The 22,255-nt window shown below is 37.4% G+C and overlaps 3 protein-coding genes across 3 annotated transcripts; 2 read left to right on the top strand and 1 right to left on the bottom strand.

The window, feature by feature from the left end:
- Positions 1 to 1,142: 1,142 nt before the first annotated feature.
- On the bottom strand, positions 1,143 to 1,742 carry LOC146898892 (glutathione S-transferase T3-like). Its single transcript, XM_085736648.1, has one exon. The coding sequence runs from the start codon at positions 1,740 to 1,742 to the stop codon at positions 1,143 to 1,145; it is 600 nt and encodes a 199-aa protein (XP_085592774.1).
- A 4,234-nt stretch (positions 1,743 to 5,976) lies between these two features.
- SDRB (short-chain dehydrogenase-reductase B) lies at positions 5,977 to 10,458 on the top strand. The gene is made up of 4 exons (XM_085739316.1): positions 5,977 to 6,432; positions 7,810 to 7,979; positions 8,196 to 8,418; positions 9,981 to 10,458. Exons 1-4 carry the CDS (start codon positions 6,075 to 6,077, stop codon positions 10,133 to 10,135), a joined length of 906 nt encoding a protein of 301 aa, XP_085595442.1. The 5' UTR covers positions 5,977 to 6,074; the 3' UTR covers positions 10,136 to 10,458.
- A 10,693-nt stretch (positions 10,459 to 21,151) lies between these two features.
- Positions 21,152 to 21,709, top strand: LOC146898890 (uncharacterized). Its single transcript, XM_085736647.1, has one exon. It carries the CDS (start codon positions 21,152 to 21,154, stop codon positions 21,707 to 21,709), a length of 558 nt encoding a protein of 185 aa, XP_085592773.1.
- The last annotated feature ends 546 nt before the right edge of the window (positions 21,710 to 22,255 follow it).

Genomic DNA, 22,255 nt, shown 5'->3' with positions numbered 1-22,255 from the left:
GGGACGAAGATACTTAAATATTAACATTTGCACTGTTTTTGGACATAAAAATACGCTCTCACATTTTCAAAAACATGAATGCCATGCAACATTTTGATTATGAATGCAAGACAAACAACTGGAGTCTACAAAGCATGTCATATCACTGGGGATCTTGGTAGACATTGACAGGTTAGATAAACTAGGGGAGAAAAGGTAGGTGCAAGCTGTTCTTTGGATCGAACTAGCCACTTGACCATGTGGTACAAACAGAAGGTGAGTACAAGCTGTTCTTTGGATCGAACTTGCTACTTGACTGGGGATAGAAGTATAAGACAAGTACAAGCTGTTCTTTGGATCGAACTTGTTGCTTGATCGGAAACATAGACATATAGGTAGATACAAGCTGTTCTTTGGATCGAACTTGCTACTTGATTGAAAACACAAACAGATAGGCAGGTACAAACTGTTCTTTGGATCGAACTTGTTGTTTGGCCTGGAGACATAGACAAGAGGCTGATACAAGTTGTTCTTTGGATCGAACTTGTCGCTTGATTGAAAACACAAACAGATAGGCAGGTACAAACTGTTCTTTGGATCAAACTTGTCGTTTAACCGATAACAAAACATAAGCAGGGTACAAACTGTTCTTTGGATCGAACCTGTCGTTTGACCGGAAACATAGGCATATAGGCAGGTACAAGCTGTTCTTTGGATCGAACTAGCCACTTGACCAATAACAAGACATATATATTGGAGGTTTGATTTAACAAGATACAAATTGGGGTTAGACTGACATTGACTTAATTTGAAGATAGACATGACCATTATTGTTGGCCCAAAAGCAAATTGAGAGTGGATTAACATTGATTTGAATTGAATTGAAAGTTGACATTGAAAGAGACATTGGAAGTAGGAAATAGTCATAAACATAGAGTTCAATCTCTTGTACCTTAATTTCTTTGAATTCAACCCACTCCTTTTCCACCTCCTCTAAGGCAGCGTCCTTGCTTTCTTTTTACCTTTTTTTTAGCTGCCTCCCTACCCATTGCACGAGCACTGGATCCTACAGAGTCCTCGTGAGATCTCCTAGATCCACTACTCCCTGACCCAACATTTCCTCCCATTTGACTACCATAACATGGTTGATCACGGAGAGCGTGTCATTCTAACTTTAAAGTAAATTGAACATTCTTCCCACATGCAAATAATTCTTGCGCTTTTGCCAAAACATCATCTTCCGACCAACCGCTTCCTTGCAAACGCGTAGCGCTTTCATAAGCACCAATCCATTTATTTATTACTTTGCTCATATAATTAAAACTATTTCGGCATGCAATTACATCACGCGGAGGATCGAATGAGCAATGCTCATTACAATACTCAGCAATTTTACCCCAATATTCTTCACCTGTCTGGTTTCTCTCGACAACACTGCATGTTCCAAATTTTATCCAGCCACTAACTAGCACCAAATTTTGTTCAATTTTCCATGCTGGTTGCTGGTTTCCCTTTCTCTTAGGAGTTGTATCCTCTGGAATTGGAGTGACTTCATTAGCTCTTGTCATTCCACCACGATTTATTTGTGTTGAATATTCAGGATATTCACCAACACTCTGAAAATTTTCATTCACCATTGACAAATAACCATTAAATGGGGGTGTTTGAGATGGATATCCCATCATAGATCTATGATATGGATTAAAGTTGTTTGGAACAGAGGATGGGTGATTGAAATTTGATGCAAAAACAAAATTAGGCATGTTTTGAGGATGTTGGTTGGGAAATTGATTAGGATTTTGAGGATGTTGGTTGGGAAATTGATTTGGGTTTTGAGGATGTTGGTTGGGAAATTGATTTGGGTGTTGATAATTGTTGGGATTTTGGTAGCTAAATGGGTAATCAGAAGAATTTTGGGTGTTGAATTGATTATTATTGGGATCCATTTCACTAAATAAAGACTAAAACTTCAAAAGAAAAGCTAATAATAAGATTAAGAGAGTGAAAAACTTGTTTTTTTTTTTCTGTGTCCAAATCAAATGATCCAAGTCTCTATTTGTAGAGAAAAAAATCACGAATTTTGGTAAAAAAAAAAAAATTATTTGCAAAGAAATAATTGAGTCCAAAATATTAAGATAATAAAAATCTAAGCAGCCAATCGTAACATGCCAAGTGTCCCTGCATTATCCAAAAAAATTTCTCTCTCTGCGTCCATTGACGCCACACGCGCCCTGTCGACGCGTGCATCTCACGCGCTCGCTGTAACCAATGAAAACGCGACGCGTGGCTTCCGCGGGTCAGAGTTCAACTTGTTGAAGGCCTTCATCACCTCTTTCCCCCACATCATCTTCAACAAGCTCATTCCAATGATTCAATATATTGAAGGTTGCTTTCAATAGCCTCATTGGACATGGTCTTAAACTAAATACCATGTCGTGGAAGGGACTAACTTATTCCACCGAGAGTAACGTTTTGGACCAACTTGAAACTTTTAAAACGTAAGAGACCAACTTGAAACTTTTAAAACATAAGGGACTAACTTGAAAAATAAAATAAACATAAAGGATCAAACATGCAATTAAGCCTCATGGAAAGTTGTTTGGATTTGCTGTTTTGGGGAGTGGTTGTATTTTCCAGTGGATGTGAATTTGATGATTTTCACTAGGAGTTTAATTGGATACTACTCAAGATTTTGGGTGGATGTTAATTTGATTATTTCGAGTATAAATTAAGTCACGATACCTGACGCGGTTCCGAAAACAACGTCAATTCTCACGATACCTGGAATCTAACGAACGACGGCGATTCTTACCATAATAGGAAACGGCAGCAGTTTAAAACGGCAGAATTGAACAATCAAAATGGGAAGAAGAATGAAGAAGAAATAGAAAGTGATTGATATGGAACAATAATGAAGAAGAAACAATAAGTGATCGATAGGAAAAATAATGAAGAAGAAATTGGAATGAATGGGTTGTTTTTGTTCTCACATTCTGGATGTAATGGGTTCTTTTATTTTTTTGTTACTGGATGTAATGGAAGAAATTTTATGGATGTAACTGATGGATTTAGGGACATCCATAAGAAAGAAATTTGATGTGAAATGTTAATTTGATATCATGAGGGGTAAATTGTAACACCCCGTTTTCCCAACATAAAAATTTCTTAAATAAAATCAGAGTTTAACAACTTAAACGGAAGGTCACATTCTTTTCTTAAAAGTCATAAATGGAATAATAAATATTAATCCTTCAAAAATCCAACAACATAATTATTTTAAAATTTCGCAGCGGAATAGTTCAACAACTTAAATCATCGTTGGCACAAGGGCCTCAACATAAAATCTTATAAAACATAGTTCAACAATAATTTCATGCAAAACTTCTTAAAAGAATACGTAAGGAACATAAAGCAACAACGAAACTCCCATCCCGTTACGTATCAGAGCACCTAAGACACACTTGTGAGGAGTCCACTCACGACCGCAACTAATCTTGATTACCTGCAAGTTACACATACGAAGGGCAACATTTTCAAGCAGAATGGGTGAGATTTCACAAACAACAATATTAAGCATATAATTCATCAATTACATTTAACAACATAAACATCATAATATATCATATTAATAACCATGTAAAATCATAGCATCATCATAAACAAATTCATAATCAATCATCAACATCAACTTCATAATTAGCTTCATAAATTAGTCTTAACAACTTGACGACTTTGACTCGACTATGCAACTTCAACTTCTTAAATCATCTTGACAAATGCAAATGCATGTGGTACCAATCCAGGGCATCAAGCCCCCAACATATTTGAGCGTAAAAAGGCTCTCCAGGGCATCAAGCCCCCAACATAAATTGAGCAAAAGCTCCAGGGCATCAAGCCCCCAACGTAATTGAGCAATGGCTCCAGGGCATCAAGCCCCCATCTTTAATGAGTATGCAATGGACTCAACTTCCTACAACTTAGACAACATCATGAATATCTCTTATGATTTCAATAACTTGGACAACATCTTACATCTTTACAACTTAGACCAACTCATGCAACTTAATTCAACAACAACAACAACATGTCAGCACAAAGATCAACTTCATAATATAACAACATCAAAGGATGATCAACATCTTAAACTTCGAACATAATTTGCATAATACTTATATAATAATATCTCATTAATTATCAACATTAGTCATCTTAAATCAGGCTCTCTGGACAACATAATATTTATAAAACAACTTCATTCCTACCCCAAGGGTCAACTCTTAACACCTCGTGCAACAGGGATCACAAAACCCTAAACGAGGATGTTTGGTACTGAGTAACTCGCGAGGCGAACTCACTTACTTGCGGTTGCGAGTTCAACTTTTGGCTACTCGCCGTTGCGAGCTAAGATACTCGCGAGGCGAGCTAAGTTTTGGTTGCTCTCGGGTTCTTGACATTTGTCACCCAAAAATCCCATTTTTAACTTCCCTAAGGCTAAATTCAATCCAAAAACTTGTCTAATATTAAGGCACTCAAAACCATAAGGAACTTGACCCAAAACATCAATTTACGAAATCATGATTTTTCACTGGGTTACTCGCGGTGGTGAGTGATCTTGCTTGCGAGGCGAGCGATGAAGTTCATAGCTCGCGAGGCGAGCTAAGCTACTCGCGGTTGCGAGTGATGAATGTCAGCTCGGGCAGAATGCAGATTTTCACGAAAATTCACCTAATCACATGGTTCTAACCTCAAAACTACTTCCAATTGTCACCTTATTTATTATCTAAGGTCTGTACACAGTTTCTACATCAATCTAACAACTTTTCACCATCTAATCATCAAATCTCTCTCAAAACCCTAATTCTTAATTCTCACAAAACTCAACCTACATCATGTTAAACCTAATTATCAGAATCATAGACTTAATAAGATTGAAAGCTAGTCTCACCCTTACCTTAGAAAGATGAAAATCGCAGCTCTAGGTCTTCTCCTCTTCTCTTGTCTTTTTCTCCCCTTTTCACCAAAAACGTACGTTCTATGTCTTTCTAACCTAACTTCTCTTATTTATATCTCTTCACCTAATTTATCTTATTTCCTCCTTCTACCACTAAACTTTCTAATTTCACAAAACAGCCCCAAAACTTAACATTTATTTTATTTTCAAATCTTATTTTATTAAATAATAAAATAAGTCACAACATCTCTAAAAATCATATAACTCACATAAATCTTATAAACCACATAAATCTCATATAAATCATATATCTCTCATAAAAATCATGTAAATTACACCAATCATAAAAATATAATCTAAAACTCATTAAAATAATTAAATAATCGAAACGGGCGTTACATAAATTACCTCTTAATCAAGAGAGGGTATTCTAAAAAAACCGTTATGAATGTATTTGGAAAATCTTTATTTTACAAGGACGAAATCTAAAGGAAAAAAATGTCAGAAAAAATTGAAAATTACTATATTACATGGGGTTAAACATTGTGAGTCATGCTAACCGATGCTCCGGGATTGGTTAAGGGTACCAAAAAGGAAGTTATTATTAAAGAAGTAAACTTTTTATTTTTATAGATTAATTACACGATTTTTAATAATATATAATTTCATTTTTTAGTATCTTTAACCAATATTGAGGGCACCGATTATCATTTCCCAAATAATATTAACCCTAATTATTTTATTACTACATTTATTTTTGTGTTTTTTTACTTTATCTTTCTATTATTTTAATTTTTGTATCAATACTTATTTTTTTTAATCTTTATTGTTCTATAAATTGATCAATAAGTAGTTGTTCAAATTATTAGGAGTATGATACAGATTGTTTAAATAGTGTAAAATATTATAAATAAGTGATGTGTAAGGTGCGATTCATTTAAGAAGAGTTTAGGAGGTGCAACATGGACCCACTAACCAGGTATCAACCAATACAACACACAACATGTAATAATAATAGATGTAAAAGACTCCACACACATTGGTGTATGAAACAAAACAAAACACAAAAAAGTCATCGACTGCAATTTACAACAGCGAAGAGAGAATTGAATCAACGCAGTAGCGGCGAATTTAGCGTCGAAACATGGTAGCTTCAACCGAATCACCATTCAAACCAGAAATCTTAAAAGGCAAAGTAGCTTTAATAACTGGCGGAGCGTCGGGAATTGGGTTTGAAATATCAACGCAATTGGGGAAACATGGAGCGTCGGTTGCTGTGATGGGTCGTCGGAAGCAAGTTCTTCAATCTGCTGTTTCGGTTCTTCAATCGCTTTCGATTCCTGCTGTTGGGTTTGAAGGGGATGTGAGGAAGCAGGAAGATGCGGCGAGAGTTGTTGATTTGACTTTTAAGCATTTTGGGAGGATTGATATTCTTGTTAATGCTGCTGCTGGGAATTTTCTTGCTGCTGCTGAGGATCTTTCGCCGAATGGGTTTCGAACAGGTGAGGATTTTTGTTGTTTTCGATGGAACAGCTGTATTAAACAATTCTTTCTCCGTCCTCAATTTTACTTTTTAGATTCAATTAACGTATGTATTTGGTCTATATTAGAGACCATATACATTAGCTATTTGATGAATCTCAAAAGTGATTTTTTTTGCTTATAATTGAGACTAGATAGAGTATGAATATCTAGCAAATACATTGTCTATTTAGTAGTTATTTTGGTCCTCAAAGCTGTTTTTCCTTAGTAGTATGAATGTTGTTAAAGAGTCTCGCATCGGTTGAGAGATGATTTGAATAAGTGTCTATACGTGGGAGCAATCCTCACCTCACATGCCGGTTTTGTGGGGTTGTGTTAGACCCAACCTTGATTTCTAAGAAATGTATTTGCAATTTCGATGCATTTAGGGGATGACAGAGCGTCCCACATAGTGTCTTTAGTATCCTTTTTTTTTTTAAGTTGTTTAGCCTTTTTAAACGGTTAAGTAAGTTGACTCACGTGTAAATGAAGTGGCAGCTTTGGTTAATAGATTTTGGGCTGGTTTGGATTGGCTTATTTGAGCTTATCTACTATCATAAATTTTGTAAGGTTGTTTGGGAGAAATTAAGAAACTAACACATGATATGTTCATAAGCTGTTTTCAACTTATTTTCGTTAGTTCTCCTATATAGCTTACGAAAACAACTTATAGGTTATATGAAAACAATTTAAGTTTATTTTATCATGTGCTATAGAAATAGCTTATGCATAAGTGCGTATCATAATAAGTGTTATAAGTTTTTATCCAAGCAGGGTCATATTAGGTGTAATGACTTATGTACAATCTACTGAACTTTATCAACCACAGATTTAAACATGATTAACCTTGATTTTAAAATCTACATATCATTTGAATTTGAATTGCCTAAAATCATGGTTAATTAAGTTCAATTGATGGATATTGTGTTATCAGATACTGATATATCTACTAACCACTCATTGAACTATGCTATTGCTAACCACATGCGGGACCGTGTTAACCATTCAAAAGGTTGTAGAATTTTCTTATCCAAATTGATGTTCAAATAGCATTTCTGTTCCGTAGATTATTGCAAAATCATTTATAGAATTTTCACTAACTCGTTCTACACGAGTACATTTAAAATTTAAAATATGTGTATGATCATTCCTTTGAGACTTGTCACAGACAAAATTTTCATAACATTGCTCATAGAAATCAGAATCCTTCTATAATGTGGCAATGACCATTGTGTTTCAGATGAGTAGTTATTCCAAGACTCTTATCTAATTTACAATTTCTCTTAACAAGATGCAACTTTATCCTAAAATTGAATACGAGAAATGAATTGATGATCAATTTTTATTATTGTTTGCAGTTTTGGATATCGATTCTGTTGGCACATTCACTATGTGTCATGAAGCACTTAAGTATCTGAAGAAAGGGGCACCAGGTAGGAACTCTTCTAGTGGGGGATTAATAATAAACATTAGTGCTACCTTGCATTATGGAGCTTCTTGGTATCAAATTCATGTATCTGCAGCAAAGGTTTGTATCACAGTACCTAGATGTTAATTTTCATCTTTTTAATTTAAGGATTTAAAGGTTATGCACTATCAGTATAAATCAGTTTTACACTGGCATCCAATGAAGATATATTATTTTGCCACATCACTCTACTCTCGTTAAATGTGAGTTTAAATTTGATTTATATTGCATGCCCATTAAACTTACTTTAAGCTTAAAATTTTAATTATTCAACAGGCAGCTGTTGATTCCACTACAAGAAACTTGGCCCTGGAATGGGGAACAGATTATGATATTCGAGTCAATGGGATTGCACCGGGTCCAATAGGTGACACTCCTGGCATGAGTAAACTGGCTCCTGAAGAAATAGGTAGCAGAGGCAGAGATGAAATGCCTCTGTATAAACTTGGGGAGAAATGGGATATTGCAATGGCTGCTCTCTTCTTAGCATCAGATGCAGGTTAGTAACTTTGTGCAGTTATCCAAGTGTTCCCTACTTGGTATATGCGATACTGTAAATGTTGTATTTTTGTGGTGACTATCTGAAAGCCTTGGAAACATTTTCATAACTTCCTTCAAAGTCAATGAGAAGTAGTTAGATTTCTTGCATGATTAATTAGTAGTGTTTGGTTTGGACTTGCTGGTGTTTAGGATTCCATGTTTGGGTTTTGCTTTGGTGACAGTCTAGCTTTCTGGTAGTGAAATTAGACAGTATAGGTTCACAAGATATAATTATGTAATTATAGGGAAGTAAACTCCTTTTATGCATTATTATTTTTATGGTCCTTCCTACCCTTATACCAAAAATATCAATTGTGGTGTGTGTCTTTAGAGAAAATGTATCCATTTTGCGTATTTTTGTAATACGTATTTGTAAAATATGTGAAGTCTGTGTAAACTCTCTGTGTTTAGAATGAGATCACACACCTCTGAAGCATACATGACATATGCATAAAGCTTGTTACAACAAAACAAAAGTCACCATCAAAGTGATCATCAACGGGAAAAGAAGGTACCATTAATAATCATCTGTGGGAATATAGTCACCGAGTCACCACTGGATTAATCGTCGATGGGAAGAAACTGCACCTCTAATATGATCCATATGTGGGAAAGTCACCATCGGATTGATCGTCGATGGGAAGGAAAAGGCACCACTAGTATGAACCATATCTGGGAAAGGAGTCGTCACCAGAACATGACAGGAGGAGTTGCGATTGTTGGCGCTGAAAGATGGTGGCTAGAGAATGTGCTCTCACACGCGAATCTAGAGGCAGCGTGTGGGGTCCAAGCACGGAGAATGTGGTGGTGCGTGAAGGCGCATGTGGTGGCTGGTGGCAGTGATTAAAGAACCACCGTGCTCGCCGGAGAATCCAGAGGTGGTTGGTGACGGTGCTCGGTGTTGGGTTGCACCAGAAAAGTGGCAGCTGGTTATTGCACAGCGGGAAATGGTGTGAAGGAAGGTCACTGGAAGGGATGAGCACAGTGATAAACACCAACTGAAAAATATACAGCAGCCCTAGGAACAAAATACTTCCAATAGGCGGTGCTGCTGGTGGCAAATGCCACCACCGGCAGCAGTGAAGCACAAAGATAAGGTCACAGAATCAGAACCAGCTCTGATACCATGTAAAATATGTGAAGTCTATGTAAACTCTTTGTGTTTAGAATGAGATAGTAAGCACTAGCCTAGGAAGTTGAACAACCACTAGTATGAACCATATGTGGGAAAGGAGACACCACCAGAGCAGTATTTAAACCTTTGGCCTCTTTTCAGTGTTCTACCTTTCAATACTTTTATGTATCTTTGCCATCATAAAATTATCAGATTGTTACTCTTTGTTGAAATGTTTGTTAGTCTTTGTTTCTCTATCCCATTTTTACTTACTGAATACTAACCATGTAGTTGTTTTGAAATGGATGCATTTGTAACCCTAGGTATCTCAAACAGTGACTATTTTATTCCTTTAATTTTTTATTTATTTGTCTAAGGAAACTTAACAATTGTTTAAATTTGTGAAGGAAAATACATTAATGGCGACACTATGATAGTTGATGGAGGACTCTGGCTGAGCCGGCCACGTTATTTGCCAAAGGAGGCAGTGAGACAGGTATCGCGAGAAGTAGAGAAAAGATCCAGAAATGAACCAATTGGTGTTCCAAAAAGTAAGCTATGATTCAGCAGATTCAGTATTAGCCCCTTTACATTGCAGGGGATTAATTCTTTAAACAATACAATGGATGGAATATATGATCTCAGTCACTAATAAATTGAAATTATTACAAAGTTCAACTTTCTCCAACTTAGAAACATAATTTATGATGATTTAAAGTTGCAACTACATCCAACAGAAGAATAAAAAGGCTATGGCTAGACCCCATGGTTGTTTGTACTGTCTTTGCCTGTTGGAATTGTAAGCAAATTCAGCTGTAACTTTGAACACGAAATGTGGCGGGTGGCTACGTTCTAATAAACACATCCTTAGTCACTTTCATTTCATGATTGGTTCTTGAAAAATGTTTTCATATAACATTGTGCATTAACCTGATTTTACCTTCAAAAGGACAGCATAAACCTAACAATGAAATTGTTTCATTTGATTTTGGGTTTGTTAGGATGGTTTTTTATTTTTATAAAATATTTTTTACCAATAATAATTAAAAAAATTTTAAAAAAAAATTACTAAAACATTGTGTGACAGACTAGTAAAATATTTCAAACAAATTATTAACATTTATGCAGTGTTTATTTTAAATATTTTTTATTTTATATGCAAAAACTCGTTAAAATATGGACTCTTGTCTGTTGCAAATTTTTATGCTTATATTTGCGGTATGATTATTTTGCCATCCTCATTGTGCCTTGGATGGATTGATGAATACAAACACCATTCTTGGATTTATTAATTTGGATTGGATACCTAGAAATAACCTGAGTTTTACCATCATGGTCATTTCAAATTCAACTTACCTCATCTTGGAAAACTCTTAACAAGAGTAACATTAGTAGAACAAAATATGATATCATCAACTTATATATGAAAACTAAAATGTTATTTTTCAATGACTTTTTAAATAGTGTAGTGTCAACTTGTCATCGAGAAAATTCAAAAGAATGTTATGTAGTCTTTATGACCAAGCTCTAGGTTTTTTTTTCTTCAGACCATACAATGAATTTAAGTTTAAAATTATGTTTTAGGTTTTCTATATCTTCAAACCCAAGACGTTGTTTCACATACACTTCTTCAAAAATTTACCTTTAAAAAACAAATTTTTAACATTCATTTGATATAATGCGTTATCCCGATTAACAATCATATGATAATAAGAGTCTAATTCCTTCTAATTTAGCTATAGGAGAAAAAATTTCAATGAAAACTAAACTTTCTTGGTGACAATAACCTTTAGCTACTAGTCTAGCATTATTTGTTACAACCTCACCTTGTTTGTTGGGTTTGTTTCTACTATGTTCCAATAACATTCTTGTCCTTTGGTCTTGGAACCAAATCCCAAACATTATTTCTTTAAAATTAATTAAGTTCTTATTACATAGCTATAATCCAGCCATCATCACCTAAAGCATCATCAATAAGGGTTGATTTAATCATTGACATAAGTCCTAGTAGATAAGATTCATTTCTAAATGATGATCCGGTCTTCAGAAGATGATCTCTCTTGAAAATGAAATGATCTTCTGGACGAGAGGCTTTGTACTTGAATGGACGTCATAGAGAGCATCAACTTTTGAAATGTTTCCTAGTTGTCCAAAGGATGTATCACAATATGGGCATCTTCTGGTAACTTCTGGTTCTTTAGGAGTTTCAAGTACATAGGGAGTAGGTTGAGCTATGATTTTCACATCTGAAATTTCTTCATCTAGCTCTAACATTTCATTGTCTGGCTCATTGTCATTATGTTTTACATGTATAAATCCTTCAACCTTTAGAGTTTTAGAAATATACATTGTGCATGCCTTTGAGAGTTTGAAGTATCCTAAAATGATACACTTTTGAGAATTAACATCACATTTGTTTAGATGAACCTTAGTGTTCACGATGTAATTGATAAACCAAAATTGATGAAAAAAAGGATATATTGAGTTTTCTTCCCTTAATCAATCCATATGGAGTCTTGTTCAATACAAGTCTTATATAGATTCAATTTTGAACATAACATGATGTATTTATCGCTTCTCCCCAAAAACGTTTGCAATTTTTGATTCGTTGATCATGGTGCATGCCATCTCTTACAAAGTTCTATTTTTCCTTTCTACAACCCTATTTTGTTATGATTTTATTGGAGAAGAAAAATCATGGAGTATTCCATAAGTTTCACTATTTTTTTAAAAGGTTCATTTCCAAACTCATCACCAGACCACTTCTAATTTTGAAAATACTTATTTCTTTTTAAATTAAAATTTGATTATAGAACACACTAAACCATTATCAGGGCCGTCCCTATGAAATTGGAGGCCCGACTCTCTTATTATTAATAGGCCCCTAAAAAATACAATTTCCCCAAAAAAATACAATTTTTTAAAAGAAAAAAAAACATAATGTTTTATTTATTTATTTTTAGAATAATTATAATGTTTATTGTTATAGCTTTTAAGAAAAAAACATAATATTTTATTTATTTATTTTATTTATTTATTTTTAGAATAATTATAATGTTTATTGTTATAGCTTTGCGAAAGAAGTGAATTGGAAGGAGAAGAGAAAGTATTGATGGCATATAGACCTCAAATCCATTAAAATTATGCCCAAAAGAGATAAAAGAATAAATACAATAAAAAAAATGACATTTAAATAATTATAATGTTTATTGTTATAGCTTTGCGAAAGAAGTGAATTGGAAGGAGAAAAGAAAGTATTGATGACATATTGACCTCAAATCCATTAAAATTATGGATTTGGGGCATTCTTTTTCCAGACTTACTGGGATATTATACAAAAGGAGCTCATTGATTCTGTGATGCAATTCTTTGTTTCTGGATGGATCTTACCAAATTATAATGCCAATACTCTTATCCTCATCCCTAAACAACAGAATGCTGATTGTGTGGAACAATACAGACCTATAGCTATAGCAAATTTTAAGTTCAAGGTAATCTCTAAAAATTATTGCTGACAGGCTGGCTAGCATCTTACCTACGATTGTTTCAGGTAATCAAAAAGCATTCATCAGAGGTAGAAACATTAAAGATTGTTTATGCCTTGCATCTGAAGCAATAAATATTCTTGATAAAAAGGCTTTTGGTGGGAACTTGGCTTTGAAAATCGATATCACTAAAGCATTTGACACACTTGATTGGAATTTTATTTTAAAGGTGCTGCAGTGTTTTGGTTTCAACAATACCTTTTGTAATTGGATATCCTCAATTTTATCATCTGCTACTCTTTCCATTTCTGTGAATGGAACACAACAGGGATATTGTAAATGTACAAGAGGGGTTAGCAAGGCGACCCATTGTCCCCTTTACTTTTTTGCCTGTCTGAAGAAGTCCTAAGTAGAGGTATTACCAAGCTTGTGGATGAAGGCAAAGTGAAATTGATAACTGGAGCTAGGAAATCTACCATCCCATCTCATTGTTTTTATGCTGATGACATCATGATTTACTGCAGAGGGAATTCTGACGGTTTGGTTGCCTTACAACAATTATTTACAAGATATGCTGAAAGTTCAGGTCAGGTAATCAGTTCCAGAAAATCAACTATCTATGCAGGTGGAATTTCTCAAAATAGGTTGCAAATAATTGTGAATCTTCTAGGTTTTGAGATTGGCACACTGCCATTCAATTACTTAGGGGTTCCTATTTTTAGAGGGAGACCAAAATCCATTCATTTACAACCTATTGCAGACAAGATCAAGACTAAGCTGGCATCATGGAAGGCCTCTCTTCTCTCAATGGCAGGTAGAGTGCAACTTGTAAAGTCTGTAATCCTCAGTATGTTAACTCATTCTATGGCTATTTACTCTTGGCCTGTATCTCTTTTGAAAAATACTGAGAAATGGATAAAAAAACTTTATTTGGAGTGGTGATGCAACACAGAGGAAGCTAGTAACGGTGGCTTGGAAAAAATTATGCAAACCTTATGTCGAGGGTGGTCTGGGATTGAGATCTCTTCTCTCTATGAATGAGGCTTTCAACCTAAAGCTTTGTTGGGATTTGATGCATTCAGAAGAAGAATGGGCCAAAGTCTTAAAGATGAGAGTCATCAGAGGTAACAAGCATATTAAATACCACATTTACTCTTCCATTTGGTTTGGCATAAAATCTGAATTTGCAAATGTGATAGAAAATACTCAGTGGCTGCTGGGTAATGGTAAGCTAATTAATTTCTGGGAAGATGCTTGGTGCGGTCAACCATTGAATGAATCCTTATCCGTGAACCATTCTGTTTACAAAGCATATCCACAGTTTGTGCACAACTACATTCACAATTCTCAGTGGCAAATACCTCAAACAATTCTTTCTCAACATCCTGAGCTTAGATCGATTGTCTTGCACATAATAATCCCTTTAGAAGACACAAAGGATAAACTGATATGGAAACACAATCCTCAGGGCTCCTGGAGACTTTGCGATGCTTATGATTTTAAGAGACATTCTGTAACTACTCATCATTGGGCTAGATGTATATGGAGCAAAGACATACCACCTTCAAAATCATTCTTGGCTTGGAGGCTGATTCATGACAAGATGCCAACAGATGAAAAATTACAACAACGAGGTTGTCAAATCCCATCTATGTGCTCTCTTTGTAACAATCATGCTGAAACATCTTTCCATTTATTTTTTGAATGTTGTTTTGCTTTCAAATTATGGTGTTGGTTTGCAACAATTCTGGATACACCCCTGCAATTCCAATCCATAACAGACATTTGGTCCACTTGTGATAGAGGTTGGTCTCCTCAATGCAAAGTTGTGATCCAGGCTATTATTGTTAACATCATCAGCACAATTTGGCATTCAAGAAACCAGATCAGATTCCACAACAAGAAACCGATATGGCAGTTAGCAATCAACAACATAATCGCTGCAGTGAGTCTTTCTGGTAACTATACTTCTAAGCCTTCTAAATCTTCCGTCAAAGATCTGTTAATGCTTAAGAAGTTTAATGTTAATGTTCATCCGGCGAAGGCTCCTACCATCACAGAAGTAATCTGGTCTCCACCGCTTACAGGATGGATTAAATGCAACACTGATGGGTCTTCTAACACAATTACTTCGTCTTGTGGAGCAATCTTTAGAGACTCAAATGCCAATTTCGTGACTTGTTTTGCAGAGAACATTGGAGGTGGTAGCGCTTTTCATGCCGAAATTTCAGCAATTTTGAGGGCTGTGGAAATAGCAAATCAAAGAAGGTGGACAAACCTTTGGGTAGAGTCGGATTCATCCTTAGCGGTCATGGCATTCAATAATAGTACTATGATTCCTTGTTGTTTGAGAAACAGATGGTTAAACTGCAGATATATGCTCTATCAAATGAATTTCTTGGTTACTCATATTTACAGAGAAGGAAATAAGTGTGCAGACTACCTAGCTTCTCGAGGTTTGGAAATTCAAGGGGTCACGATTTGGTTACAAATGCCTGAGTTTCTCAATTGTTTGTTTGTGCATGATAAACTAGGGTTGCCTAGCTTTAGGATTTCTGTTGTTTAGGAGGTTTTGGTTTTTGTCCCCCTCCTGTTGAACTTTGTTTCTTCTCTCTTTCATTTATGAAGTTTTGAGGTAGTGGCACTTTGCTACTACTCTATTTGGTTTAAAAAAAAAAAATTATGCCCAAAAGAGATAAAAGAATAAATACAATAAAAAAAATGACATTTGCCATACATGGGAGTTGAACCGCAGACAAAAAGCACAACACTACACTACCATTGTTAACCGCTGGGCCACAACATCTGTAGAGCTGTTTGCACCTCCCCAGGGCCGGCCCTGACCATTATAAGAATCATCCTTGCTTCTCATGAATTTCACCAACGTCATCTGTAAAAGTCATCAACAATGACCAATCCATACTTCTTTTCATTAACAAAGATGATATTAATTGGCCTAGACAACTCAATGTGCGGAAATAAAGGCGATATTTATTGGTCTAGAGGTGGAAACAATATTTTTAATTTTAAAGAGTTTAAACCAATTTTTCTTTTTAACATGACACAAAGAGCATCTGACTTATAGTTTCAACCAACATGCTCACGATGAATACTCAATACATGAGTACGAGGGAAAATTCCCCCGCTACCCTCGTCATCTTAGATGAAGGGATCGGTTAAGCAACAATGGGGGCCATTAATAAAAAATTATAAGAGCTGCTTCAATCAACACGTCATAACCATTGTAATAGTTGCAGGGAGACCACCTCTCTTCTGGCTAGGCTGAACGACATGATCTAATTTCGGTGAACTTTTAAATTGTTACCGTAAAAAAACACCTCTCTCTCCAACAAGTCGGCCCTAGTTTTTCTCTCTGGATTTTCTCTTTCAGTCTCTTTATTGAGGGGTGGTTTTGGGTCAATTTTGACCTAAAATCACCCTCTTCATCTTTTTTTTTTCTCTCTAATTCAATCTAAATAAGTGATTTTTCACATAGATCTAGGTTTTTCTTCGTGATTTCATCAGCTGAGTGTGGTGGTATGTTGTTCGTCTTCTTGTGCAATGTTGTTTGGTTTCCCGTATTGTTGCGGTGTTCATTTGTTTCATATTGAAAGATCGATTATTCAATCAAAGAATTGTGCGTCAACGTTGCAGATCCAGAGACATGGGTATTCCGGTCACTTTAATTTTATCATATATTTTTGTAGGTATTACGCTGTTATATGCTATTAACTTGGATGATGTGAGTTTGTTCGCAGATTCATCCTATGTTTTTTAGCGGTGTTGAATGATGTAATTTATCGATTTGAATGAATGAATATGTTTTGTTTTTGTAAAAAAAATAATAATTATTAGATCGTTTAATATATTAAACAAAATAAAATAATTATTTCCCAACATCAAGCCCGCTCATTTATTTTATACTGAAAGAATATTTTATTTTTTAACGGAATAAATATTTATTACCTTAACTGAACCCGTGAATCAACAACCCACAATATTGTCAAAAAGAAAAAGAAAACCCAAAATATTTAATCATTTATCTGAGGTGGCTGATAATGAACATTTTGTATCATAGTACCTCTGTTTGCTAGCAGCCTACGTCAGATGTTGTGGTGCTTTGGTTCATTTCAAAATCTCTTTTTCTACGATTCCGAGTAAGTGATAGACGAGTTTACCTTGTCCTTACTAACTTTTATTTAAATTAGTACTCTCTCCGCTTAAAATGTAATCTCTCTGTCCCAAAATATAAGTAAAAATGGATCAATGTAAATTTATATAGCTCGTACAAATTTTGAACCACATATATATTAACTTTTGTTGAACAATTTTTACTTACATTTTATAACGTAGGGAATACTTCCACTCGTCCATTTCATGAGAAGTAAATTATCTTAATTAATGATTAATATTTATAAAATTTAATTATCATATATAAAAATAAGAGATTAATTCATCACATCTCTTTGAATAAATTTTGACAAAAAATACTCGTTATATAACAGACGCTCTCGATCCTCCTCTAACAGACGCTCTCGACTCATGGAGTGACCTCTGTGACGAGTTCACGACCCACTTCACCGCTTCAGGGACACAACCAAAAACGGTAGCATCCCTTGAAGCCATCATCCAAGGGAAAAGCAAACCTCTTCGAGACTACATCGAAAGGTTCAACAAGGAAGCCGTGAAGGTAAGAGGTGCCGACGAGACAATGAAGTGGTACCTCATTGCCAAGGGTCTACGCGAAGGCACAAACGTCAAAGATCACCCAAGGACTCTCAATGAGGTCCTAGCGATCACAAAGATCTACATCAGATACGAAGAAAAGTTGTATGCAGACAGCCTCAACAAATCCAGGAAGGAGGATCCTGCTGCCGAATCCTCCAAAAAGCCCTTCCACGAGAAGAAAAAGGAAGGCAAGATAACTCGTGAAGGAAAATCCCCTAGCGGCCGTTTCTATGGATACACTCCCTTGGCCATGTCCAGGGAAAAAATCCTCGCCGAGATCGGGGTGGCCGATCTAACGGAGGCTGACGTCAAGCCACCAAAAGCCCCTTCGCAGAAGAGAAAGGAGGTCGGCAAAACAAAATACTGTCGGTTCCACAAGTGCCACGGGCATGTAACTAACGATTTCATCCACCTGAAAGATGCAATCGAACTCCTCATCCAACGGGGAAAGCTCAAGCAGTTCGTCAAGAAACCTGAGTCAGAAAGGAAAACCATCAAGCTCATCACCGATGGTCTAGAAGCGGGCAAAGTAGTAGCTATGTCTGTGGAACATTTGGGTGATTTCCCTGACAACGTGGAAATCGTCCCATATTCATGCACCAGGGAGCAGTTCCCCTCCGCCAACATTATCACAGGAGGAACGCTGAACATCTCCATGGGAAGCATGAAAAGAAAATTTGAAGAGCTCCTGAGTGTCAATTTGCTGGTCCCTTCCTATTCCAACATTGGGGGAAGACCACCTTAGGCGTTCTATGACTCTGAACTACCTGGTGGAGCCTCGAACTCAACCATCCCTTTGCTCGTGCGAGCATCGATGGCCAATGCTGACGTCCGTCGAGTCCTGATCGACACAGGGGCCTCGTCCGACATCATGTACACCGGCCTGTTCAAAACTCTCCAATTGATAGAGAAAAACCTTTCTCCATATGTTGGAAACTAACTCTATGGCTTCAACGGTTCATCAACTCAACCTTGGGGATAAGTCGAGTTGCTGGTCACCTTCGGAGAAAAGGATGCCAAGAAGAGAATTAAGATCCCATTTATGGTGATCGACTGACCTCTCCATAACTGCATTATAGGGAGAACCAAACTCGCCTAGTTTGGCGCTGCATGTTCAACCGCTCATCTGAAGTTGAAGTACCATGCAAAAGATGGGATCATCGCATCCCTAAACGGAGACATCAAATCTACAAGAAGATGTTTCCTTCAGGCAAACAAATCCCAAAACTTAGTTTCCCAACCCAGCAAAACTGCTGAAGGAAAAGGGGAAGCTGTTACGAGCATTCTAGATGCCAACTTGGTTGAACTTGACCCCAGGTTCACCAAGGAAGACCTCACAGAACAGAAAAGGGAAAATAAAGATTCGCTCAACGCGAAACTTCTTAAACCTAATCTCGATGGAGAATTCAAGTTGGTTCCTTTCGGAAACGACCCATCGAAGAACTTCAAGATCGGCAAGGATCTTTGTGAACTTATCAGAGAACAGTTGGTCGCCTGCTTAACGGAGAACGTCGACCTATTTACGTGGAGTGCAGCTGACATGCCCGAAATCAATACGAACGTGGCCTGCTACCAGCTGGCGGTTGACCCTGGTGTTAGCGCTGTAGCCCAGTGACGTAGAAAGCAGTCTCCTGAAAAGTCAGAGGTTGCGGAAAAAGCTGTAAAAGACCTCCTAGAGGCAAATTTTATTTCTGATGCCAAATACACTACATGGCTCTCCAATGTTGTACTTGTCAAGAAATCTAATGGAAAATTGTGTATGTGTGTTGATTATACCGATCTTAATAGGGCCTGCCCTAAAGATGCATATCCTCTTCCTAACATAGATAAACTCGTTGATAAATCCTCCAGCTTACCAACTTTTATCCTTGATGGACGCCTATTCTGGTTACAACCAGATACCCATGGCCGAAGAGGATAAATAGAAAACAGCTTTCATGATCGAATCAGGGAACTATTACTACAATGTAATGCCCTTCGAACTACAAAACGCAGGGGCAACTTATCAACGGATGATGAATAAAGTCGACGACAAGGAACTATGGGGCGACATTCTTGAGGTCTACATGGACGTCATGATCGTCAAATCTCATCAAGAGACTGATCATGCCACCATTCTCAAAAGAGTGTTCGAGCAAACCCGGAAGTACAACATGAGACACAACCCAGAAAAATGCACTTTCGGAATTCAAGCGGGTAAGTTCCTCGGGTTCTACTTAACAGAAAGAGGAATCGAGGAAAATTCAGACAAATGTTGCGCATTTACGGAACTCCCTACACTCCACTCTAAAAAGTGCATCCAAACGCTCAACGGCATGCTTACTGCTCTCTCAAGATTTGTAGCTAAGTCCGCTCAACACGCTCTCCCTTTCTTCAAACTATTGAGAAAGGAGACAAAGTTCGAATGGACCGAAGAATGCGAAACTACTTTAAAGCGTCTCAAGGAGACCCTCTCCGCACCTCCAGTCCTCTCGAGACCCGATCAAGGTGAAGTATTATACCTTTACCTTTCCGTTTCTTCCAACGCGGTCAACGCCGTTCTAGTCAGAGAAACAAGGGAAGGCCAGAAACCTATCTACTTCACCAGCAAAGGTTTGCTCAGGCTGGAGACAAGGTATCAAAAGGTCGAAAAAGTAGCTCTCGCTCTCCACACAACTTCACGAAGATTGAGGCAGTACTTCTTAGCTCATATAGTAATAGTCCGAACAGACCAACCCATTAGACAAATTTTGGGTCGACCCAACGTCGCTGGACGGATGATGAAGTGGTCACTCGAACTATCCGTGTTCGACATACACTATGAATCCCGGAAGGCCCTGAAGGCACAAATGTTCGCTGACATTCTGGCTGAAATGACCTTCCCCACGAAAGAAAATACAGAAACATGGACCGTCTTCGTGGATGGATCATCGAATTCTAAGGGAAGCGGAGCAGGTGTAATCATAGAAAACGGCGAAGGTATTGTCGTTGAAATCTCCATTGGTTTGTCTTTCCATGTGACTAAAAATACTGTAGAATACAAAGTTTTCTTGGCCGGACTGTGAATCGCCCAGGATTTAGGAGCTAGAAAGGTAAAAACCTTTACTGATTCCCAACAGGTGTCTTCACAAGTGACTAGCGATTACCAAGTCTGTGAGGAGCTCCTACAACAGTACGTCCAACTAGTACATGAAAAAATGAGAGAATTCGAAACTGTGGAGGTAACCAACGTTCCCCGAGAACAAAATACCTGAGCAAATATCCTCTCGAAACTCGCTAGCACGCATACTGCGAGCGGAAACAAGACAGTAATTCAAGAAGTCCTCAACGAACCTAGTGTTCAGAGGCATAAAGCTCATCTACCTGAGGTCAACGCAATCATTGGGATGGAGGACTTGAGAGGACCCATCACACGATACAAAACTAGCGGAGAACTCCCATCCGACCCCAAAGAAAGAATGAAGCTAAAACAAAAGGCTTGCTCATTCACTTTAGTGGAAGGAATCCTATATAAAAGAGGTTTCGTCGCTCCACTTATCAAGTGTTTGGGACCTGACGGAACCCAAGAAGTCCTCGCCGACGTACACGACGACATATGTGGACAACATCTTGGTTCTCAAGCTCTCGCAAAAAAGTTCCTAAGAGCGGGATACTTTTGGCCCGCCATGCTAAAAGATTCGAACGACTACGTCAACATATGTGACGAGTGTCAACGGCACGAGGACATGCATCTCGCACGTCCTACGGAACTAACATCTCTGGTCTCCCCTTGGCCTTTTACATGGTGGGGCATCGACCTTCTGGGGTCGTTCCCTAAAGCTGCACGTCAACTCAAATACATGGTCGTCGCAATCGACTACTCAACCACATGGATCGAGGTCGAACCATTAGCAAAAATCACAGCCAAAAACATGGATCGGAGTACCAGCCCTAGTGATATCTGACAATGGGACTCGGTTCACCGATAAAAAATTTCAGGATTATCTGAGAAACATCGGCATCAAACAAAGCTTCACCTCAGTAGAACACCCTCATGCTAACGGCCTCGCCGAAGCAGCGAACAGGGTCATCTTACGAGGCATACGAAGAAGGCTGGATGCAGCCAAAACCAGCTGGGCAGAGGAGTTACATACGGTCCTCTGGGCCTATAGAACTAATCCCCACTCCACTACTGGCGAATCACCTTTTCGACTCACGTATGGGACAGAAGCGGTCATTCCCATTGAGCTCACATAACTCACTTGGCGAACCAACGTTGACTCTGACTTCCTAACCAACACGGTTAATTTACGTGAAGAACTCGAATTTGTCAAGGAAGTCAGAAGTGAAGCAGCTTTGCAAGAAACAACGCTAAAACAAAAAATAGCCGTTCGCCACAGCAAAAAAGTCATAAAAAGGGAATTCAAAGTTGGCGACCTCATTCTCCGGCGAAACCAGAAAGACTCTGGAGAGGGAAAACTCGCCGCCAACTGGGAGGGACCCTACAGAGT

The sequence above is a fragment of the Medicago sativa genome, chromosome 8 (genome assembly GCF_051527215.1).
Source record: "Medicago sativa cultivar Bolivia chromosome 8, Bolivia_mono, whole genome shotgun sequence".
Classification (NCBI taxonomy): Eukaryota; Viridiplantae; Streptophyta; class Magnoliopsida; order Fabales; family Fabaceae; genus Medicago; species Medicago sativa.
Note: the sequence above shows the minus strand (reverse complement) of the source record. Positions and strands in the feature narration are given on the sequence as shown.